At 42.7% G+C, this 24,817-nt stretch overlaps 2 protein-coding genes across 2 annotated transcripts; both read left to right on the top strand.

Annotated features, from left to right (window-relative positions):
• The first annotated feature begins 623 nt into the window (after positions 1-623).
• SS18L1 (SS18L1 subunit of BAF chromatin remodeling complex) lies at positions 624-14,356 on the top strand. Its single transcript, XM_050313868.1, has 11 exons — positions 624-837; positions 3,636-3,712; positions 4,428-4,512; positions 5,320-5,464; positions 7,397-7,594; positions 8,607-8,771; positions 9,680-9,781; positions 10,184-10,276; positions 10,908-11,027; positions 11,765-11,892; positions 12,093-14,356. Exons 1-11 carry the CDS (start codon positions 769-771, stop codon positions 12,117-12,119), a joined length of 1,209 nt encoding a protein of 402 aa, XP_050169825.1. The 5' UTR covers positions 624-768; the 3' UTR covers positions 12,120-14,356.
• Positions 14,357-15,655: 1,299 nt separating this feature from the next.
• Positions 15,656-19,986, top strand: MTG2 (mitochondrial ribosome associated GTPase 2). Its single transcript, XM_050313870.1, has 6 exons — positions 15,656-15,819; positions 16,717-16,864; positions 17,492-17,607; positions 18,196-18,414; positions 19,092-19,230; positions 19,530-19,986. Exons 1-6 carry the CDS (start codon positions 15,664-15,666, stop codon positions 19,922-19,924), a joined length of 1,173 nt encoding a protein of 390 aa, XP_050169827.1. The 5' UTR covers positions 15,656-15,663; the 3' UTR covers positions 19,925-19,986.
• Positions 19,987-24,817: the final 4,831 nt, after the last annotated feature.

The following is a 24,817-nucleotide window of genomic DNA, read 5'->3' as shown; positions in this document are numbered from 1 at the left end:
CCTACTGTCTTTTAATTTTAACCCATTTCTCCTTGTCCTGTCACTCCAGATTCTTGTAAATTCTCTTGCCCCATCTTTCATGGAGGCTCCTTTCAGGCACTTGGAAGGCCCCAGTTAGGTCACCCAAGAGCGTTCTCCTCTCCAGGCTGAACAACCCCAACTCTCTCATCCTTTCCTCACGGCAGAGGTGCTGCAGTCCCTCCGATCACCTCGGTGCCCGCTCTGGGCTCGCTCCAGCCGCTCCATGTCCCTCCCGTGCCGGCTCCCGGCTCCGGACGCGGCCCCGCGGGCGGCTCTCCCCTCAGCGGGGCCGCTACGCACTTTGCGTACGCGCCCCGCGCGGTTACGCACTTTGCGCAGGGGCCCCCGGCGGCCCTGCCCGCGCTGGCGCACCCGCCGTACGCAGTTGGCGTACGCAGTTGGCGCAGCGGGCGGCGCGGCCGAGGCTGAGGGAGCCGGGCGGCCGGGACGCACCATGTGCGGCTGGCGGGGAGGCGGCGGCCGCGCCGGTCCCGCCCCGGCCCCAAATCCCCGCCGCTCCCTCCCGCCGCGGGGCCCCGGGGGTTTTTTGGGGGCGAGGCACGGGCCGTGGCCGCCCGCGGGGGGCGCGGTGCCCGCGGGTGGCGGCGGGGCGCAGGTCGTACCATGTGCGGCCGCCCCCCTGGCCGTGCACTGCGGAGAATCCTCGCACGGCAATAGCAGCCAGATAATAACAATATTATTAGAGCCTGGGACCGATATATTATAGGCACATAAAACACCCCCACCATGTCGGTTGCCTTTGCTTCTGCTCGCCCAAGAGGCAAAGGGGAGGTCACCCAGCAAACTATCCAGAAGGTAAAAGAGCATGCTTTTATACAGACAATTTTAGACGTTTATTCCGTCCACGCTCCTGCAGCTGGAGGCTGATTTCTGGGGCGATCAGGAAAAACTCGTGAATTTGCGAGGGCTGCAGAGATGGACAGCTGGAGAGAGAGAGGTGGGGGAAGGAGGAGGAGGAGGAGGAGGTGGAACAAAGCAAAGGTGTTCAGATCGCTGCAAAGAGAGCGAGGGAAGGACGCAGGGAATAAAATCGGGATGGCACGTTATCCCCGCTGCTCGCCAAGGGGAAACGCTGCCAAGCAGACATTGGGAAAGGGCAATAAAATCTGCAAATATGCGGTTAATTTATGATGGTGTGTCAGCTTCTGGCCCCAAAAAGAATCCAACCTGAAAAAAAAAAATACTGAATTTGTAAGGGCGTTCTTTTGTATCTGGATGCAGAATTTTAATCTCTCAGAAGATAGAGGGAGCACCAGTCACTGGTATTTTTCATATACTATTATTATTTGTGATGTGCTTATTGATGTTTAATGACAAACAAAGGTTTTGAAAGGTTTTCTCTGGAGGGGAGATCCCCGCGTGGAGACCAAAGCAGAGGGTGCCGAGTTGGGAAGTTATTGTTTCCTATTGAACACATGCTGACCCCCCTCCTCCTGCGGAAGGTGACGGTCAGGGACGACGAGGCTGGAAATGTCAATAAAGAAACGTGCATGCTTTTCCTGCGGCTGCTATTTGTCATTTGTGTTTCTGTCCTGATTTTGGCCGTTCCCCACCGCCCAGGTGTGTTGTGGTGGCAGCCAGGTGTGAGTTCTGTGTGGTCCCTTCGTGAGGGGGTGACCAGTGTAGAAGTGCCACTGCCAACACAGCAATTAACCCATCCCCAGGGGTCGTGCAGCCCAGCCATGAGCTGGTGCCAGTTTGTGGCTTCAAGGGGAAAGGAAGCCTGTGACAGAGCAGAGATTCAGGCAGGACAGACTGCCACGGGAGAGGCTGAAGGGATGACCTGCATCTCGGGAGACTGTTTGGAAACATCCCATTTTGCGGAGCTCACGTGGTGTTTTGAACTGATTCATTTTAAATACTGAAATATTTCGGACTCGCTGAAGAAGTTTTTCTCTAACCTCCAGATCAGTTGGAGTTATTTCATAATTCAGATAGTTTGTGATTAAACCCATGACCTGTCACAGACAAAGGGCACATAAAGTATCTTCAGTTTGATTTTCAAGCCCTTTGCCTTTTGCATATTCAGAAACTTTATGGAAGTTCTTTCTTCACAAATAATGAGTAAAACCCTTTCCCACCCCAGGTACCTTTGATGGCAGGTTACTTCAGGGCTGTTCATCAGTGTGGGGCTGTTGGCAGTGATTTTCTCTTTGCCAAGTGGCAATGCTGAGGAAGAGACTTCCAGGCACGGGAACTGGATGGGATTTATAGTCAAGGATGGAAATGGCACAGAGAGAGCAGGGGCAGGTGCTCCTGCAATTTTTTTGAGCAGTGTGGTAGGTTTGGCTGAGCCACCAGACCCACCACAAGCAGGAACTCTGAAGATCCTCATTAAAGTGCGCTTTTTAGAACACATACCAATCTCAGTGAAGAAGAAGATTTTTCTTGTTTGCATTCTTATTATATAAGCAGCTTGGTTTTATTTATTAACTCAATTTTGATGGTCTTTCAAGGCTGTTCTTATTCCAGTCTCAACTATTCCTAAAATAGAGTAAGTCAGAGCTTTTGGCAATAGAGCAGTGATGATGGTGCTCTAAAATAGTTCATCAAATAACATTTGCAGGGCAGTGAACTTCAGTGTCTTCTATATAATGATTCTTTCCTCAAGAATTCTGTCACTGATGACACAGTGGTTCAAAGGCTCAGTCTTGCAAGCACTTGATAGCAGTGGTACCCACAAATGGTATCATGTAGAGGTGAATCTAAATTTTTAAAAGCTGGTGTTATTATTTTATTCCTTCACCTGCAGAAAGCTTGTCACATTCACAAGAAATCTGGGGGAAAGAGACAAACTATTGTATTTGAAATTTTGAAACAAATCCAAGGATATTTCAAGCTTTTAATTGTATTAGGAGTTCATTAAATAAAGGTCAGTGGTCATAGACATAAATTACTGATCACGAAAAGGTTTGGGTTGGAAGGGACCTTAGAGATCATCTCGTTTCCAACCCCCTGCCATGGGCAGGACCACAATATATATATATTGTGAGAGAGATATATATACATATATATATAATCTGTAATTACTCTGTGTTTTCATTTTAAGTCCTCCCTGTATTGGAACTGAACTACCCCAAAGGACATATTGGGATGTAATTCTCTTAAATGCGGTTTCAAGTTGCTCCAATAATGCAAATTCTATTCCTCATCAAGTTCAGCAGTTGGCACATGCTAGTCCTGGGCAGGAGAACTAGTAGGCATAATTATTTGAAAGTTTGTTTCTTATTTAAAAATAGGTATATCAGGAAGGGGTTGGGTGATATGTTAGAATGAGGCAGAGGTGTTTCATAGTGAAAGCGTTTTCTTTCTTCAGCATTAAAATTTACCTGCCATTGGAGGAACAAGAAAGGTAAGTCCGTTAATTCTTCTGTGCTGGGTATTTCAGTTAGATACTTTAAAGGTAACTGTTCATAAATGAATGATTTGAAAGCAGAATGTTGTGGCTCGATAAAGTCACGTGTAGGTACTTTGTGATATCCCCAAGGCAACCAAACATCATCAAGTGCCAGGGAAGGTGGAGGACATCAAAAACACAGGACTTTCATGCAATTCTTGTAGTAACATGTTTTGATCGTATTTCTTTTATGCAGATGCTAGATGAAAATCACCACCTAATACAGTGTATTATGGATTATCAGAGCAAGGGGAAAACTGCAGAATGTACTCAGTGAGTATTATGGTTATTGGACCACTTGCTCTGCTTTGCCACTTTCCCAGACATTTTCCCTTATCAGAAGAAAATGCTAAAACCCCTTTTCCTTTTGCTTTCTTGGCACGGTCCCTGTTTCCAGAAGTCTTCCTCTTCCCTTTGCTCAGTGGCACAGCTGTCAGTTTGCTTTGGAAACCTTCCTGTTCTTTATTATGAGCTTTTCCAGTTCATGGAGAACTGTGAAGGAGCACAAATGGCTCTGGTGGTGCTTGAGCAAACACTCCAGTTAGAGCACTCTTGAAAAAAAATCTTGTTCTTCTCAGCTTGCCTGCAGGGAAAACAGGTTTTGGTTTTGGGATTTTTGGAACTTCATTACTATGAGCATCCTTGTTAGACAGAGGAAAGAAAGTGGCTGATTGTTGGAGCAGCTGACTGGGTGTCAGTCCTCAAAGGCTGAGCTCCAGCTCCACAGTTCAAAGTGCTTTCAAAGGAGAGTGTATTTTACCTCTCCCTTCCCCCAGGTTTATCCTGCTGTAAAAGAGGTGTTGAACACACTGATCCTTGATGGAAAACATGACAGCACAGATAGAGGTCATTACTGCTGCTATTTATTAGGACAGAACAAAAATGGGCTAATGTAATTTAACTAAATAGGAAAAAAAAAAAGGAGACAGGTTTGGAATTTTCTGTATTTTTAACCCTTTCCAAATAAGCTTTACTCCTTGTTCTGTAGATACCAACAAATCTTGCACAGAAATCTGGTTTACTTGGCAACAATAGCAGACTCCAACCAGAATATGCAGTCCTTGCTTCCTGCTGTAAGTACCAGTCTGCCTTCAGTTAACTGTGCCATAGGGAAATGTTCTTTGATTCTGTCACTGATCACTACCAATGAACCATTTTTTGGTATTTTTCCAGCTAAAAGCTTTGAAGTGGCCAAGCAGGCCACCAAGCAAATCAAAACTTACTTTTACTGTGTTTAAAATACATTCCTTGGGACATTTGTGTTAATCTCTGTCTCCAAGGGTAAGAGTATTCTGTACAGTATAATATATACAGTACTCTATATACTGTAAATGGTACAGATCCGAACAGCTCTGTTTGTTCCAGATTCATTATTCTTTATCTCTTCTTATTTGGGGGGAAAAAATGCCAATATTTTATGTCAAAAATCTAGTTCAGCACTTGGGCACTGGCTTTGTCTTTAAACATTGTATTATCCTTGCTCAGTGAATTGATTTGGGAGGTACCACACGTAACACAAACCACAGCATAGCTTGGCAAAGGTCAGTCTGTCAGCACACTTCTGTGGTGTCTTTGCTAATGCATTCCCTGCAGTGGTTGTGTTCTGAAATCCATGTAAGTAGGGAGGGACGGACACAGAAGCCAGAATCTGTGACAAGCAGTATTTTAAGACGTTCCCTCTGCTGCCTGTCGGCTGCTCTGTGTCGTGCTCGGTGTCACTCGCACGGAGGAGTCACACGAAGAAAGGTTTACACAAAATGTGGAGGAAACACATCTTTAGCCGAGGCAGCCTTTACTCATAGTTAGACTAATTTGGGGGCTGTTCTTTTTCTAATTAAAAACCTAACCAAGAATTCGCTTCTCCTCCTTGTTGTTTGCAGCCACCGACGCAAAATATAAACTTGGGCCCCGGAGGGATGAGTCAGAGCGCATCCAACCAATCTCTCCATTCCCAGAGCAATCTCAGTGATGCCATTGGGACGGGCCTTCCTCCTTCCTCCCTCATGCAGAGTCAGATTAGCAATGGTGAGCTTTGGTCCCCTTTGTGCTGCTTTGCTGTTGCTTGGCAACAAAATCATTAATGCAGAATATACTTAGAGAGCTGGAAAAGACCTCTCCTAACTCACCTTTCAGGCATATGGGGATTTCAGGCACATGCTGAAATCACCACAAAATGGCTACAGGCAGTAATGGTGTTGGCTTCTGCAAGGACTCCAGTGTGCTTTTGTATTTCTGTGGAGGAAATTAAAAACATTTTTTAAAAAATGCATAATGAAAATCACCAAGGGGCATCCATGTTTTTAGTAAGAAAAATCATATATTGTAGCATTTTTCTCTTGAAAGTGGTGGGGTTGGCCAGGGTAAAATGGAATTGCTTGCATGACTAGCCACATAACCAAACCTTTAAATTGCAGACCTTCCAGGATATGTGCCTTCTTACAAATCATTTGGATGTTGCACTAGCCTTTGTCCTCTAGAGAAGCCTGCAGAGATTGTACTGCACAGCCCAAGAGTTTGCACAGACATTTTGTATTAATAAGATAATATAATTTGTCTGGTTTTGTTCATGCAACTAAACTAATTGAAAAACATTTTTTTTAATCTGTGCATTTTATGTTATTAATTATCTATTTATTTTGTAGTTCCTAACTTCCTAGTCAGTTCTTGTTGCTGTGGGTCTTTCCCAGAGTAACAGAGCAAACCCAGTTCCTATAAATAGAAATACCTGATTGTAAAATCACAAACCTTGGTAGGGGGATTCAAGAGCAGATGCAAACCATGAAATTACTTCTGAGTTTTTAAAAATCCATTTATGATCAAGTGATTGTACCTTTTAAACTAATGGATGAGGTATGTCCTTTAAACGGTTACAACTTATAAAGTGAACTTACTTAAATTTTCTAGGGCCTTCTTTTTGAAAGATTTAATACCTACTATAAGTAATATGGTAAGTCAGTCAGAACACTGTTTTGTGTTACTAAGAATCAGGGTTCTTAGTGTCACTGTTTCTGGTGTCTCTGATTTGCCCTCCACACTCCAGGTCTTTGTAATAATTTAGTGCTGATTAAAAGAAGCAGACTGGCAGTCCTGAAGACTGGAATTATCCACAGGGCAGACCAGACAGGGCAGTTCCCTCAGGTTGCTACAGCCTGGTGCTAAACCCAGCCCAAGTTGTGAGGTCTCAGGGTAGTTCCCTCTCTGCCCAGTCACCTGGGCAGTGCGAGGTATTTTACCATGAGCAGTGTCAGTGCACTGGAAACCTGACTGAGGAGGTAGCTACACTTCACATCAAAGGTGTGACTGAGAAGGCAGTGAAGTGCCTCTTTGAGTAGCCTGAGTAACAGCAGCATGATGGCATGTACCTGCTGTGAGAGTAGGACACTCACACCCTTGCTTGATAGTGTTTTTTTTGGAAATTGGGAGTAAATATGTAGAAACAAATATGTGGGTTCTGGGACTTGTGAAAACTTCTCATCTAATGGGAATGGAAATGGAAGTGTGTAATGGGATGAAGCCATAGAAGATATTACATTTTATTCTTTATTGGACCTCAGCCAGGACTTGACAGGAATCAGCTCTGCAGGAGAGTAGCTGGGTAATTCTCATGGATTTAATAATAAACACATGGATGTTTCCAGAGTTTTCTGAAGTAACTGAAATTACTGGCATTTGTTAATTCTGCTGCCTCCAAGGTTGCAGGGCATTGCTGCTGGTTTTGTCCTTCCTGTCTGCAATCCTGTACAGCCTGGATTTGGCAGCCAGGAAGAGGAGGATCACTCCAACTATGCAGTAGGCAGTTCTAATTCCTCTGTAGATAGCAGGGAATTTTAATAATGAAGATTGGGGTGTTTTTGCCTTGTCATGAGGTATTTCAGAAAGGCTGCAAGGGCTTCAATGCTCACTGTACATTGCCAATAATAGCACAGATTTTCTTGTTGCTCTCTCTGATTTTTCTAGGTCCCAACCACGTGTCTATGCAGCAGTCAGGCCAGAACACTATGCCCACGACCTCTCTGAGTATGACTGTCAGCAGTCATGGGACTGGCCCTGGTTACAGCCACACAGTGCCTGCGTCTCAGAACGTGCCAATGCAAGGCCAGGGGTCAATAGGCAATTATGTCTCTCGAACAAACATCAACATGCAGTCTAACCCAGGTAACCTCCCTCTTCCTCCTTCTGGGCCAACTTGACTTCTCAGTGACCGCCGCGGTTTACCACCACCACACCAATTTGTTCTGTAAATATTTTCTGTAGACAGTGACAAGCATACCAGAGGAAAAGCCAGCTTTAAGACATCTCTGAATTTCAAGGTGTCAGGCACCAGTGTAAGTCAGAACAGTTTCAGACTTGCTTTAACCTACGCCAACTTACCATGGTTAGTGATGAGCTGGGGAAAAGAGGGTTAGACAGAGGTGCAGCAGCACTATCTGATACCCCTGGCAGCAAATCCAGGGATCTGAGGGATCTGAGAAGCACCTTTATCTAAGCTGAAAGAGCCTACCAAAGAGTATAACACATTTACTGTTTGTACATTACCACCCCATTTTGTTATTTTACTGATACTTCACACTGCTTGCAGGGCATTGAGAAACTAGCAGACAACTCAATTAATCTCATAATCTAAATTAAAATTAATCTAAAATTTAAAGCTTGCTACTGAGTATTGAATGAGATGTCTCATGCTTTAGAATTGTTTCTGACAATAAATTTAGGGATCGAATAAATCCTAGAATATCAGTTTATTCAGACTGTATAATCATCAAGTATACAAGAAGATGGGAGCAGAAGAGTTTATTAGAAAAGCAACACAGTGATGAAATAGTCAGAAGGCAGGGAGGAACAAGCATCAGTTCTTGTTTCTTTCTTTAGTCCTACTTCAATAAGGTTTACATTCTTTTAAATAAACCAACTAATAATAATCAAAGCTGGATGTATTGTTAATTATCTGACTGAAGCAAATGGCAAGAACTGACCATGTAATAACCTCCTGTCTGGATTACAGTGCAGAAGAGTTAAATAAATGGAGTAGGAAAACATCTCCCCCTGTGGAAAATTCACAGAATTATCAGGATGCACGTTAGCTGGAGGTTTTAACTTGCTTCCAAAGAAACTAGGGAGAGAACTGCCACATCCTTTTAGAAAACAGTGTTTTCCATGTACATTGTAGTCTCCATGATGCACCAGCAAGCGGCAACATCACATTACAACTCGGCACAAGGAGGGAGCCAGCACTACCAGGGACAGTCCTCCATTGCCATGATGAGCCAGAGCAACCAAGGCAACAGCATGATGGGGCAGCGACCCATGGGCCCTTACAGAGCGTCCCAGCAAGGTAAAATCTGCTGTTAGATCATTGATGTAACTGTTATGAGACTGATGATATCCAGTCCACCCTGTGGGGCACGAGTCAACAAAATTTCCTAGTCACGCTTATGAGCAGGGAATCCCATCCAGGAGCACAGGAAATCCCGAATGGTGGAAGTGTCATGACAATGAGATGAGCCCGAATCTATTTTCAAGATTTATCTATTTAATTATTTCAGGTGTTTAGAAAAATAATTCTGTCTAAAAGGGATCATGTATCTCTAAAGAAAAGATGAACAATTTGATACACAGCTCATTGAAGCCACTGGGAATCTTTGCAGTTCTTTCACATGGTGTTGGATCAGCCGTAACATGGCACAGTTAACAAGGAACACATTTCTGCAAAGAAGACATAGTTTGCCAGCAATTAGAATGAAAAATTAGGCCAAGGAAAGGAAAACACCAGAGGATAACTATCATGCTCTAAGACCTCTCTGGAAAAAGTTCTAAGAGGTAATAAAGCTGCTAGACTGATTCTAACCTAAGCTGAATTTTGCTAATAAACAAATCAATGTATTAATTAAAATATATTTAATTCCGACTGTTTTCTTGAGCATGGAATCCATTCCTGTGCTTTCTCATAACTCAGATTAGTACATTAAATGTAGCCATTGCTTTCAGTGTTGCCGCAGAAGTGACTGGTTCTAGGATGTTACTGACTGCTGTGTAATTTCAATTTCAACCAGCTTTTTCTGAGAACACAAATTTATTTCCTTTCTCTAGTGAGCAAAACATCTTTATAACTCTTCTCAATATACGTAGCTTGTTTGCTTATCCAGACATAAACTCTGTTTTCTTCAAAAAGAATAGATAAGAGAAACCCATCCCTTAGAAGTCCACGGGCTCAGGTTGTTCTGTCTTGTCTGTGCCTTGCAGGTTCCTCGCAGCAGTACATGGGTCAGGAAGAATATTACAGTGAACAGTACAGCCATGGCCAAGGCTCATCAGAACCTATGAATCAGCAATACTACCCAGATGGTAATTCCTCTGAGCTGGAGTCACTGTGACACTGATAAAGTGCAGAGCACCGTGACTGCCACATCCAAGGACATGGCAAACCTATTATGATTCATTTCCAATTTAAATACCAGAAAATTCTAGTCCCAGGGCATAGCAGCCTGGTACAAAACATACTCATCAGTGCACCTTGCTATCCAAACTGCTGCAAAAAGAGCCCAAAGCCCAGTTTGGATTAATAAATGCAGGAAATTTATCCATAGGTATGACTTTCCTTGCCATGTGTTTGACCTCCCACATAAGGGGTCTGTATTTCCTCTCAGCCTCATCTTGGTGGGTAAGCAGCTTCACAATGTATCATTCAACAACATGTCTATAGTTGTATTAACAATGTATGTGATACATCTTTGTGACTCCTTGCAGGACACAGTGATTATGCCTATCAGCAGTCATCCTACACTGAGCAGAGCTACGACCGGTCGTTTGATGACTCCACACAACACTATTATGAAGGAGGTAGGAAAACAAATCAAAATCTTAGCAGCAGTACATCAGTAAATTCAGTATACTGTTAAGATATCTGAACTCTAAATTAAGTGGAGATATTAATTATGATACAGCAGGGTGGCATTTAGGAGAAGCAATGTTGTCTATAGAGCCTCTATTCATTTTATGGTTTCAGGGTACAGCAAATGGAATTTCCATCATAGGCATTTCAAGGAAATGCCAGTAACAACTAGATAAGTGGTCTTTCTGGGATATATGAATAAACATCATTATCTAGAAGAAAATACAGTGGGAGAGCTTCTTGAGAAACTGGCTATTTACCCAGGCACCCTTATCTTTGACTTTGTTTTTCTTCTGAAACACTTCTGGGGTGAAAAAAACCCTTTGGGGAACAGGCTGCTTGTTTGTTTGTTTAGTGATGTGTATAAATAAATGACTCTCCTGTTCAAAGGAAATAAAAATTACTGAAGAAATAAACATCCTACTTGGCAATATGCAATCATTTGTTTCTGAAAAGAAAGTTCCAGAGTATGAGTTCCAGGCCAAGGCTCCTTCTGCCTTTGTTTTCCTTATGATTTGTGTGTACAGTGAAATACCTGCCTCATCTTTAACCAAATGACTTCAATTTTCCCCTCCTCAGGAAATTCTCAGTACAGCCAGCAGCAGGCAGGATACCAACAGGGAGCTGCACAACAACAAACATATTCCCAGCAGCAATACCCAAATCAACAGAGTTACCCGGGACAACAGCAAGGATATGGTAAGAAAACTGTCCCTGGCTGGTCAAGGGTTTGCAGGGCTTCATCCTGATGCCTCATTCCTAAGCTAAAATAGGCTGTAACTATTTCCTTGATTAACCTTGGTCATCCATGTACCAAAATTAGCCAAAGAGCTAGTAAAGGGATTCGAGGCAGTAACATACATTAGTGCAGCAATGCATTCCATACTGTTACATTAGCATCCTGAATCCCTCCCTCTTTTTAAAGAAAGTTAGAAAACAGACATTTACTTCATGTGGACTTTGCATTAAACATCATCAGGAGGTCACTGCCTGGGTTCCCAGGCCTCCTACACACCTACTCCTTCAGAGCTGACATGAAGAAGAACATCAACAGTCCAGAGGATCCCTCCTCCCTCACTCGTGGCACAGCCAGATTAACATGCAATTGTTACCAAAATAAAGGCCAGGTAGCTGTATAGAATTAATAACTGAGCTGGGCCAATACAGGTTTCAGAGAGGCAAATCACTTAGAAGTATATCACATTTTCTGAGCAAAGTTTAAAACCTAAACTGAAGTTACAGTGCTGCACCTACATTGTTATTAGGATTAACACCTCCTAGTGTAAAGCCAGAGGGGAGGTCTAGGCAGAATTTACTCACAGTTCATCCTCAGAGGGCTTACTTTGTTGGCATCATGTTTTACATTGGGGGGTAGTTAACCATAAGAATACCCCCAGCAAATCAGGCCTTAGTAATGGAGTTTACTGTCTTCTCAGGTCCTGCACAAGGAGCCTCTTCACAGTATTCCAGCTACCAACAGGGACAGGGGCAGCAATATGGAAGTTACAGAGCTTCCCAGACAGGCCCATCCGCTCAGCAACAGAGGCCTTATGGCTATGAGCAGGTAAATTGTCTAAATCTGTGCTCTGAAAAAGCAGATTTAGCTGTTAGCTCTGCGTATAAATCTGTCTGATAATTTGATGCAGGCATATTGGTGATACTTGAGTGGGTCTTGTAAAATTCACAGACCAAAAGAAAATTGCCTAACTCCCTGTAAGCCTGCAATACATAATCCTTCAACATTTCTATTTCTCTTTTTTACAGGGACAATATGGAAATTACCAGCAATAAAGGAATACGATGCTGTGTCAGATTTATTTCAGTGGTATCTTTTCCATCTTTCGAACTGGATGTACAGGCAGTTTTGATTAATTGTAATATGTTGGTTACCCCTTAGCACAAAGCAGCGTCTGTATGTGAACAGTGTTCATTTCATGCTGGATATGAAGCAGTGCACTACTGGTAACAAGACAATGCTTTAATGGTTTGATATTTGGTGCTGTGTATAGTACTGTATGTTGATACAACGCAGAAGTTTTCCATTTACCCCCCCCTTGCCCCATTCTTGATGTTTCTAAATAGCTTTAGGATCATTTGATCACAGTTGTGGCCCGTTCTGGAAAACAGCCAGGTTGTTCTGCAGTCTGGCTCAGTACAAAGCCCATCACTCACATCTAGGTCCAGGGAAGTTCACTGTGGTAGGTTATTGATCTTTTTCTAACTGAATGCATTGAAGATAACCTGCCAGCCTCCAAAATCCATGGCTCTTAACTTTACTTCTTAAGAGCAAGCGGGTGGATACATTCCTTTTATGAAGACAGTTCTATGCTATCTGATAAAAATAAAATTAGCTGCAACTTCTGTAATACCTGCCTACCCAAATCTTATAATTCAGTAATCCACGTAAGTCCACATTTCTGCTGTAAAAGGTACAGAAAGAAGACCCAAAACTGTAATTGTGGAAATGTTGATCACTTAGAGGCACCTTTTATCTGTCCATGTAAATGGAGGTATTTCTGTCGTGGAAAGAGAAATAGAAGGGAGCTCTGGGATCTGCAGTGTCCACCTGCTCGGCGTCAATCTCGCTTCATATCGTGCTTAGCTGAGAAAAACATCTGGCAAAAGTCCCGTCTTGAATATGCTACTCCAAATTTTGTAACTTGCATATACATTTTCACGCCAAATTTCACAAGCAGGTGGCTGGCATCCTTCTTTAGGTCTGGTTCTTCTGCTGCCCTTGCTCAGATCTCCCAGCAAGCATTGTAACCATAAACATTGTCGGATTTGTTGGTCCGTTGTTCTTAGAGTTCATCATCACCTTTATTTTCCTCTTCTAGCTTGACAGAAATAGTTCAGAAGTGAAAGAAAAAAAAAAATCCATCTTTATTGCAGATAAGCAACTAAATTCAGCTTTAATTGTGAAACACTATTATGCATATGGAGAGGGGAGCTATTAATGGGGTCAACCAGTGAGGGAGTACCTATAGAGGGAGAATTTAGAGATAAAAACTAGTGGTATGTAAAAATCAGTATAAACAATGTAAGTCACTTCTATTCAGTTTTATATGTTCTTATAAAGTGTTGGGGGGAAAAAAAAAGAAGCACTTTTAAAGTGCTTATATAAGTGTTGAATAAAATACTGTGTCCAAATTTCTCTGAGGCAAAAAGCTGGGGTAATTGTACCCCACGAGCATTTTTTAATATGAGATTAACTGCAAATTTGCAATCTAGAGTAAATACACTCTCTGTAGGATTTTCTCTTTATTCTTTGTCTGAACTGGTGTATTTATGGGATTTCAAGTTTGAGTACTTTATATTTTTAAAAACCAAGACCACAAGAAAAACAGAACATCTCTCAATTCACTACTTTTTTTCCTTTATAGGAAAGTCTTTAACTGGACAACTGAAGAGTTTACTGTTAAATGTTGTCCAAGCACTGCCCTTCCTATGTTAATAATTTCAATTACTGATAAAAGAGAAGACATTTTTTTAGTCAGTCATTTCTCTCATCTTTCCTGCTGGTGTTTTCATACAAAAAAGTACTCTCAAATAGCAAGCAACAGAAAGGAAGTGAGATTGTTTTCTTTATAATAATTAATATTTTAGGTAGCCAGAAGAATGCAATATTGCTCTTTGCCAGCTTGGAAATATGCCTTTTATGTGGTTTTTGAAAGTGCTGACATGCTTTTGAGAGAATATGAACAACACTTAAACTGAAACAGCAACATTACATCAATCTGAAATGTCTTACATTAAGAACTTCGTGAATGTTGTGTATATAATGTATTTGAAAGAGCACTTTGGAAATAGTTTGTACATTTATTTCCTAATTTATACATGATTTTTGGTGTTAATATTTCTAATTGTTAATAACAAAATGTTTATTTAATGTGTTGTCCATTTTTATGTATTAATGTGGAAACAAAGTGATGCCAGCATTTTGACTTCTTCCATGAATTGTATCATTTTCTGTTTTGTAATACAAAATGCTTGAAAACTGTTTAGGTTAAATATTATCTGGAAATGAAGTTGGTGGTACTTTTCTTATGACACATAGAATGGAAACAACAGGTAAAGGGAGATTATTTTGAGCTGTACCTTCTGCCCTACTTCTCTGATGTGTTATATAAGTGTTATGGTTATGTCATGGATGGTTATAGAATCATATAGAATGGTTTGGGTTGGCAGAGACCTTAAAGCTCATCTTGTTCTACCATGGGCAGGGACACCTTCCACTAGACCAGGTTGGTCAAAGTGTCCAGAGGATGGTGCCAGACTCTTTTCAGAGGTGCCCAGCGACAGGGCAAGGAGCAATGGCCATAAACTAAAACACAGGAAATTTTACCTCAACATGAGGAACAACTTCTTTCCACTGAGGGTGGCAGAGCTCTGAGCAGGCTGCCCAGGGAGGGCATGGAGTCTCCCTCTCTGGAGACATTCCAAACCCACCTGAACATGTTCCTGTGTCCCCCTTGGCAGGGGGCTGGACTGGGTGATCTCCAGAGGTCCCTTCCAACCCTAATGATTCTGTTACTCTGTGAAAGCCCCACCCAACCTGGCCTCGAACACTTCCAGGGATGGGGCATCCACAGCTTCTCTGGGCAGCGTGTTCATTGTATATGACAAAAGCTTGTCAGTGGGTCACGCTGAGTGACGGTGCAGGGGGATTCGGGGGCTCCTCGTGGGGCAGGGACACCATGGGCCACCACCCACACCTGCACCAGCATTCCTCTGGGATCACTGTGGGAACAGCGACTGTCAGCACTGGTGAGGCTGAGGTGGGCAGAGAAGGGATCCCTGAACCCCTCTCTTTCCCCTGGGTCGGGGCAATCGCCCAGTATCAATCCAGGCTGTGGAATGAACTGATGGAGAGCAGCCCTGAGGAGAAGAACTTGGGGGTGCTGGTGGGTGAGAGGCTGGATGTGACCCAGCCCAGAAACCTGTGCTGGGCTGATCAGTGGGGAAATTTCTGCCCCTCTGCTGCCTCCAGCTCTGGGGGCCCCAGCACAGGAAGGACATGGACCTGCTGGACTGAGTCCAGAGGAAGCCACCAAGGTGCAGCTCCTCTGATACGAGGAAAGGCTGAGAGAATTAGGCCTGTTCAGCCCGGAAAAGAGAAGGGTCTGGGGTGACCCAATTGTGGAGCCGACAAGACAGGTGGAGAGAGACTATTCTACAAGGGTGTGGAGTGACAGCACAAGGGGAACGGGACGATATTTAAGATCCCTTCCCACCCGAAGCACCGCGCGGTTCAGCGACTCGCGGGCTGGCCCGGCCCTCACGGCCCCACAGCGGCTGCGCTGCCGGCGCGGGGCGGGCCCGCCGTGCCGCGGCCATGGCGGTGCCGGCGCTCGGGGCCGGGCTGGGCCGCCGTGCCCCCTGGAAGCCCGTCCTGCTCCTCCTCAGCCCGCCGACCTTCTCCACGAGCTGCGCGAGGTGCGCCAAGGACAGGCGGCTGAGGCAGAAAAGAGCCATTTCGGAGCGGCAGCTGGTGAGTGCCGAGGGGGCTGCGGGGCGGGCGCCCCCCGCCCGCCTCGGCTGCAGCTCCCGCCTCCTCACGCCCAGCTCCTGCTGTGAGGAAACACCGGCTAAAATAGAATAAACTCTCGGAATAGTGAGGAAATGGGGCTGCCCCGCGACGTCGCGGTGTTCACAGGGGTCACAGTAGCGGTCACCCTTCCTTTATGCCTCTTTAAGGAGCATCCACGGGTCGAGAAAGCAAAAAGCCTCTTTTAGCTAAAGCTGCAAAACATTTAATAATAAATAAGAAAACAATATAAAAAACCCCCGAGCTTTAGAGCTAAAATACTGTTTTGTTTCTCACTGGTTTTGTTGTTTTTTGTTTTAAGTAGTCAGCTGCCAAACAGATAGCATTTTATGTCAGAGGAACGGCACGGTCCTAGAATTTACTCTTCATCTTCATTTTATGTTTACACGTGTGTGGAAATTCTTACTTTCTAATGATCCATAAATCACTTCCCAGTTAAAGCCTTAGTTTCTCATCTCGCCTGTTGGTGGTGCCAAATGCTTTTCTAAAAGAGGCTTTTTAAGGCATCACTGGTCTTAGTATAACTTTAATTATCCAGAGCTCAGTTTTGGGAGGTTTTTTTTCTCTCAGTTGCTTCTCTTTGATATCAAAACACTAATAAGACATTTTCTCTTTCACGTATTATTTGGGCTTTTTATTTAAAGTGACCCTTATTGCCCATTCTCATGAAGTCCCTTTAGGAACTGACATCTGTGAATGGCAGCAGAGTTCTGATACATTTTTACCCTTGAATGGAACTCGTCATGACTAAAAATAGCAGGCCTGCCTATTATTAAAACTCCTTGGAAGATGACTCTGATAAATTGTAGTTAAAGGGTACAACCCCCACCCTTGTTACAGACACGGTGTTTCGTGGATCACCGGAAAGTGCGCGTGGTCGGAGGACGAGGAGGGACAGGGGGTCATTCCTTCTACAGCGAACCCAGGAAAATATTTGGAGGTCCTGATGGTGGAAACGGAGGTGATGGGGGTCATGTCATTTTGAAAGGTAAAACTCACTAAATCTGTTTTGTCTCATGTTGTTGCCTTACTGCTTAACACCCCATCCCAGCGAAAACAGCCCTGCAGGATGGTAAGAAATGGTAAATGTCAAAAATGTTGAAGTGGTTACTTCTGTGTGAGGTGTATTTGCTTTTTAAGCTTTGTCCTGAGCTGTGGTAATGGGGACATAAATGACACTGACAGCCTTAGAAAGCTTTTTGAAAATCAAGGTATTTTGCACATATATTAGTGTCTTTTACCTGACTGTGTTATGATAAGCGTGGAATCTGATTAAATTTTCCTCTTAAGATGAATAAAGCGGCTTCTACCTCCACCCTGCTGCAAAATGTGCTAATCTGGCAAATTAATTTTCCAGAGTATTTTGTAATGGTTGCTTTTGAAATGACCACTATATTAAGTGCATCATTAATAAACCTAAGTAGATAAGCAAAGGCAGTTAAACTTCATCACAACTTAGATTAATGTTTGTCTACCCTGCTGTGTTATTATTGAGACAGTAAATAGATACGCATTCATGCAGTATTCAGAAAGGGAAAGAACAGTCAAGAGGTTGCTCTTCTGTGCCTTTTTTACCAAAATGTTGTGTTCAAAATACATGTATTTTGCTTTACAGCTGACCAGCAAACAAAATCACTTTCTTCAGTGCTCCCTTTCTATCAGGGTTGTCATGGAGAGAGAGGAGGAAGTAAAAACTGTTATGGAGCTAATGGTGCATATGTGTATGTTAAAGTAAGTAAATGAACGTTGCCTGCTGTGTGTTAGTTTGGTACAATCCTGATTTTCAAGCTGGAGAACCTTATTGTGAGCAAATCTCCTGTGCGTGTTTGCAGCGAGCCTTGCGTGCTGTCTGCTGAGACAGGGCTGGTTGGCACAGGGCAGATCAACCTGCTTTGAGTTGTTCATAAAAATTAGACTCCTTTGGAAGTTGCATCTGATCAGAACAATTTGCTTGACTTCTGAGGGTCATACCTAGAGCAGTCTGAGCACAGAGCTTCTTAAGTAGGAGCAGACTTCTTTTCTTCAGCTGTTTTGGTGCACACCTGCAATATGTTTCTTACCTCGCCACTGTTCTCAGGCTTCTTAAAGGAGGTCTATGGTTCTGCTAACACTTTGAAGAAGGGTGGATGTCTGACAGTGCTCTTTGAGTTCAGAAGGTGAGCTTCATGAAGTGCAATTCTGGTTTTGGATTCTTCAGGTTGAGAATAAGGAGTAGGGATTTCCATCAGACCTGAAATTGTCTGGTAAAGGACCTGCTGCTGCCACTCTGCTGCAGGCTTTGATCTTCCATGTAATGTTTGCATCTCTCTTCACTTGAAGGTCCCTGTAGGTACTTTGGTGAAGGAGGATGGGGAAGTTGTGGCTGACCTCACTCAGCATGGTGAAGAGTACGTTGCAGCTTATGGAGGAGCTGGAGGGAAAGGGAATCGCTTTTTTCTTTCCAATGAAAACCGGTCTCCAACGTTATTTACTCCAGGAGAGCCAGGTCAGGAAAGGGTCCTTCATCTGGAACTCAAGACAACAGCTCACGCAGGATTGGTGAGTTGCTGTGGTTCTTCAGCTTCCTTATCATCGTAGGATGACACTTGACTGACTGAAGAAATAATGGGTGATAACATTTTTGTTAGCCTCTGGCTTGCTTGTTTAGAAATGCAGCTCGATGCTTTCTTGCTGTTAAGTGGTAGAAAGGTGTCCACAGTGATTCACAGAGCTGTCACTCTCTTGCTACTTGATGTTGTCCTACTTCTGCTAAAATCCACACAATATATGGAAAAGCAATGTGCAAGATTCATCAGTGATCGGTGACGTACAGCAGCTTTGTCTGCTGATTCTGCAGATGGACAAGACAGTATAGAGAATTCTTCTAATTTAGTTTGTTTTCTTGGTCTTGTTTTTAATCGATAAAGTTCACATCATTTATATTTCATCCCCATCTTTCTCTTTTTACAGATAGTAAACATTTGATTTTGTTAGATCCAAGTTTAGCATCCTCTGAAATGAAAAATCTATTTAGACATGAATGCTAAGTCAATTTAGGGCTTAAGCATTTTTCATAGTGGAGTATGGAAACGTTTCAACACCAGCTGGTGGAGCTGTTAAAGTTATGCTTTGCTGCAAAGTGTTCTTGCTGTAGTTCAGCAACTGTTCAATAACTGTCTGGCCTAGCGAAATTTTGAGTATTTCTTTAAAGATTAAGAAATGCATTTGAATTCCAGGTGGGCTTTCCCAATGCTGGCAAATCCTCACTTTTGAGAGCCATCTCCCGTGCCAAGCCAGCTGTGGCTGCCTACCCGTTCACAACCCTAAACCCCCATGTTGGCATTGTCCACTATCAAGACTATGAGCAAGTGGCAGGTAAGAATTGGAGCATGTTGTGTGTACCCTGGTGGTGGTTTGTGTCACCTGGGCAATGCTTTGAAATGCTGCAGAAGCAAGTTTGACAGTTCCTGTAGAATTCTGGAGAACTTCAAGCAAAACTTTACTGAAAGCCCGTGTCACGTTTCACTTGTAGGTACCATCCTTAATATATAACTAGCAATCTGTATTCTGTCTGGAATCACCTGAATTTAGGCACTGGCCAGTAAAAGGGATTTGTTACTCAGTTTTTTTTAATTGGATATGGTGGATTCAGTGTGGAGTTTCTCCCATTGCAGTTGCTGACATTCCTGGCCTAATCAAAGGTGCTCATCAAAACCGGGGGCTCGGAGTGACCTTCCTGAAGCACATCGAGCGCTGCCGCTTCCTCTTGTACGTGGTGGATCTCTCCGTGCCTCAGCCATGGATTCAGCTGCAGGACTTGAAATATGAACTGGAACAGTACGACAGAGCGCTGTCTGAGAGGCCTTGTGTTGTCATTGGGAACAAGATTGACCTTGCCCAGTCCAGGATCAATCTGCCGCTCCTCAGAGAGCAGGTGGCTGAGCGGGTCATCGCGTTGTCTGCTCTGACGGGGGACAACTTGGAGGAGCTGCTGTGGCACCTCAGGGAACTGTATGACACGTATGTGAAGACAGAACAATCACGAGGGCAAACCCCAGTCAAGTGGTAGGAGCCAGAACTACTGTGGGCTGTGCTGGAAGGAGAACAAAAATAAAATCATCATTTCGTTTAGGTTGCATCTCCATGGCTTGGTTTCTCTTTTTTCTGGGTTGTTTTCTCTTTTAAAATGCCAGGGCACGGTGTGTGGATTTGTTCTGGACTGCTGCGTTGGAAAGATTGTTTTGTTTGTTTATTCACCTGGAGGTGTCTCAGGTGTTTTACAGCAAAATTTGAAAATTGTAATCATGATGGGTGTTGAATTGGAAACCTGGATCTTGTTTGGCATTAGATAGTTAATTATGGAAGGAAGAGAATGCTATCTAGTAGAAATAGCTGAAGTTCAGGATCTGCAGGAGATGCTGGCTTTTTTTATGAATTGTAGTGAAGTTTCTTCTCAATTTTCACTAATCATAAATTCTAAAATAAGGTGGTCCCATGTTTATCTGATTTTATACAATGACCAATTTGAGTCATCTTCTCTTAAACTTTTTTCTTTCTCTGCTGTGATTTCGTGTGAGTTTTTACCCTCAGAGGAGGCACAGCTCCTCAGTAATTTTAGGGAGGAGGAGCACAAAAGAACTGCAATTAATGACTGAAACGTTTCCTCATTTGTATAAATAATTAACTATCTTTAAATGCCAGTAGCAGCTAAGTAGCAGTATAAACTAGCCAGGGAACAGCCATCTGAGACTCATTTCTGAGTTCTCCCACTTCCTGGAGGAATCTCAAGCAATGTTCTGAGAAATCCTAGGCTTAGATATTTTAAATAAAAGAAAAATACAGTTCTTTGTCCCCCCTCCTTTTTTTTTTTTTTACCGTGTGATTTTTTTTTTTGGACCATGTTCTTAAATTTTATTCTCTAGAAATTCAGAAATCTTGATTTAAGAACAGAGGATCTTTGCCCTCTCACAGTGAAGGAAGAGTTACTTCTGTGTACTCTGGTTATATTCTGTGTAAAAGATAATTATACTAGTAATGAAAAGTCAAAATTTTTCAAAACCCATTAAGCTTTTTCTTAAGGGACCTTAACAAGCTTGTGAAATGCTGAGACACAAATACTGTCAGCAGTAGATGGAACTACTGAGTGGGTTAAAAAAAAATCCAGCTATAGCCTGTAACCACTTCTAATACATCATAGCTAAAGGTGATAAATCTTCCTACTTCTTTCACTGCACATTTTGTTTGGTTTCATCTCTAATACTCTAATGCTTCGGAATGGCACATCCTTAAAAGAATGTCTGATCCCATGAACCATGGATTTTTTCCTGACTGCCTGTGGCTGGAAAGGGGCAGTCTCATTCAATCTCTAAATTACAGCTCCACTCATGCCCTCCTGCAGTATCAGTGTTGGGACCAATTCTGTAATTATGAGTATTATTATATAACTAGAAGTAACTTTGCCTGTGTAAGAAATCAGGTCCATACCTCTTCTTGTTCTTAAGAGCAGCGAGTTTTTAATTCTCAAAAAGTGCAGGGTCGACTCAAATCCCTGAATTATCTAATAAAATTATGGGCAAAACAGGTAGTTGCCTCTCCTAAATCCACATTCTGAGTGTTTCTATTTGTGATCACATGTGTGAAGTAATTATGCATTATAAGCAGTGATATTGGTATAAACAGGATCAGGAAAAAATGAAAACTAATATTAAATCCTTAAGTCTCTCGTGTTTTGCCTCATCCCTGGGATTTACCAAACTGAATTAAGTAGAATTTAATACTCAGTTCTCTCCTTCTGTTTGGTTTAGTGCAGCATTTTTAGGCTTCACTGTTGTTTTTCCTTCTACGGCTACAGGCTTTTCAGCCAGTTTAATAAAACCAGGAGAAGGTTGCCTGAGCACCAAAGCTGGTGCAGCTTCTTTGCAGATTATTTAATACCTGCAGATACTTTGCACTCTCTGACTGTTTGAGAATGCCAGAGGCTTTTTTAAAAACCTCTGTACTCACAGGGGGTTTCACCCTTACTCTTGGTGCTCACTGCAACCTCAGTTCCTGAGGGGAGAGCAGTGTTGTTTACTGATGTGTGAAAAGCTCAGCAGGTTTCCTGACGGCTTCCCAGAGTGTCCTATTGATCTGGGAATTGGGTTCTTTGTGCTCAACATTTCAGCCACCTGCTCTGGGGTGACAGCACCATGATTCTTACAGGGTTCAGAGAGGCTTTGCAGGATCCCTTCATCTGGTGATGAAAAGTGCCAAATAGCTCCAGCTTTAGTGTTGGAACAACTGTTTGTAAGAGCTCAAATTTACCAGAGTCAATAGACACCTGCACCAGGGGGAATCACCTCCTGCCTCGGGGCCCTGTGTGAGTGCAAACAGGAGTGACTGCTCACAGGGCTGAGTGAATCACTTGGCCCACGTTTCTCCAGAGTGCTCCTTCAGAACCAGCATGAAGATCTCCTGGATCCCCCAGTAGAGGCACAGGAGGGCTGAGGAGTAACCTCTGGGTCTGCTGGAAATAAGGTATTTCCAAAGGAAACAGGTTTTACCTCTAAGAACAGCGAAGAAAAAATAATTCAATTAAGAGACAGAATGATGAATTGTTTCAGGGAAGAGTTGAGTGCCATAGGATTTCTTCCCATTTTTTATGGCTGGGATTATTTCTTCTGTGTGACTTTCCTTAACTACTGTCTGCTTTCCCTTGCTGAGTCTTTGATGCTGTCCTTGTTTTTTAAGCTGGCAACAGGAGAGATATGGTAGATTTTATTTCTCATTCTGACAATAAGCCCTGGGAATTTAACCTGAATTAAAGTCCAGTCAATCCTCTATTTCCTGGAGGAGCTTGAACTGTAATTTTGTTTAGCGCTTTACAGTTCTAGTACTCATCTTTTTAATGCATTTTTTTTAGTACATGATTACAACACTATTTTGGTGCTAATTGTAGGGGTTTATATTTATTTACAGTTCTATCCGCCTTTGTAAGACCTTGGAAAACGTAGGTGGTATCAATTGCACAAAAAAAAGAAAATCAAGTGGTGATGTAGCAAGCATTAAAAAGGACCACACTTTTAAACACGTGGGTATTGAGGACTCAATGCAGTAGATTAACTAAAGCATTGAATCAGGAAGAAGAGGTAACTCGGAGCTCAGCATCTCTTTCCCAGCCCTGTCGTAACTGAGAGTTTTATTTTGGGTTTGGACCATTAATAATGAGTTCATCACCATTGTGAAAATGGCTTTGGTGTACCTTAAAGCTCCATCCTGATACTGCTAAACTTCGTCCCAGTGTCGATGTGGGCCTGGCCTTTGAGGAACAACTTTGTTTTCTGCTGGTCTTCCATAGTGCCAGTTTGAGTGGCATTCCCCAGGAACAAGTTTTCCCGTTTGGTTAAACAGGGATTAATTCTGCCTGCACTGCAGAGGTCTGGGAAGACTGCAGTTATTACTGTTTGGAGGGGAGGTTACATTTGTGTGCCAATAATGATAAGGGATGATTTTGCAACTCTTGATAACAGAACAAAGCTCCCTTCAGGCTGTGCTCTCCATTTGTCCTTAAGCAGTTCTGAAATTTATCATGTGTTATGTGCCCATTTTTCTGAGACATAAAACGTAGGATAAAGACAGATTTTTTAATCCACCTTGTTTTAGTGTTGAGATTGTGTTTGTCCTTCATTTCCCCACTGAGAGTAATTTTTCATCTCCTCTCCACTGATTGAAATAGAATTGTCCAAGGAGGCACGATTTCTCATCCACAGGGCTTGGGTTTTTGATTCTGCCCTTGTTTATATAAAATATTGCCTTGGCTCCTTGAAGTGTGCGTTCCTTGGCCAGCTCTGTTCTTTGCTTATTGCTGTACTCTTAATACCACCAAACTGGTGACATGTATTTGTGTATTATATATACATTGCCTGACTGATGAGTGAGGACAAAAAGACCAGCCATACTGCTAATCCATATAATTATAGTTTAATAACTAACTTGTTGTCTGCATGTTTCATTTCAGCAAGAAGTGATGGCAGTGGCTGGTTACTTTGTTACAATCCATTTTATTCTGGTAACATTCCATTAATTTTAATTGCAGGGACTGGCATAATACAATGGTCACCCAGGCTCAGGTTGGTGGGGCATTTAACCAGAATGTAGCACTGCAGCACACTCAAATCCTGTTATTTTCTGTCGTGATTAGTGAGTAAAACAAGACACAAAACAGGAAGAGCCTTGTGCTTATTCACATAGCTGAAAATGTTTTAAACAGACACAACCATCTTTCAGAAATGTGGGTTTAGAAATGCACTTAGATCCAGCCTTACTAGCATTGATTGAAAAGCAGGACTGAAAACGAACTGCTGAACAAATTATCTTTTGTTATTCAAATGCTCAGTGGGGCCTTTTTGTCTCTGTAACTGGGGAAATCAATAGGCAATTAATGTGCAGGTAAGAGTCAATATTTTAGAAAGCATCTTATGGCTTGGGATCAATTTTCGCCTATGGAAAAGCTTCCTGGTAGTTTAAAGATTTCTCATTTGAATCTTGACATTTGGATCCTCGGTGCTTAATTACCACTGGGGCTGAAACATCACAGTTTTCCAAAGATGTGTGAATCCCACCCAGTGCATCCTTTGTACACACCCTTAATCAGCCATTGATAGAAGTTGGCTATTCACTCTCTAAATCCAGACAAATTAATCTTCCACTAAAAGTGAAAAATGCTTATGAAGAAAAATATTTGCATGAGGCAATGTAATTGCTAAAACACTGGTTTGTCAAGAAGACATCTGTGATATTACAGATGAAGTATCCACATTTTGATTATCTTATTCATGAAATCGTACTGGTTTGTGGCTCTTCATTTCCTGTTGTTTTCCTCTGTTATAAATCAGAGAGATGAGTTTGGGCAGCTAGAGTGCTTTGTCCAGACAGGATTCACATTTATCACATTTAAAAAGTAACCTGGTAAAAGGTCACTGTA

This window comes from Myiozetetes cayanensis, unplaced genomic scaffold, assembly GCF_022539395.1.
Source record: "Myiozetetes cayanensis isolate MyiCay16 unplaced genomic scaffold, myiCay2020 scf19, whole genome shotgun sequence".
Taxonomy (NCBI): domain Eukaryota; kingdom Metazoa; phylum Chordata; class Aves; order Passeriformes; family Tyrannidae; genus Myiozetetes; species Myiozetetes cayanensis.
The sequence above is the reverse complement of the archived record's forward strand: the minus strand, read 5'-3'. Positions and strand labels throughout refer to the sequence as shown.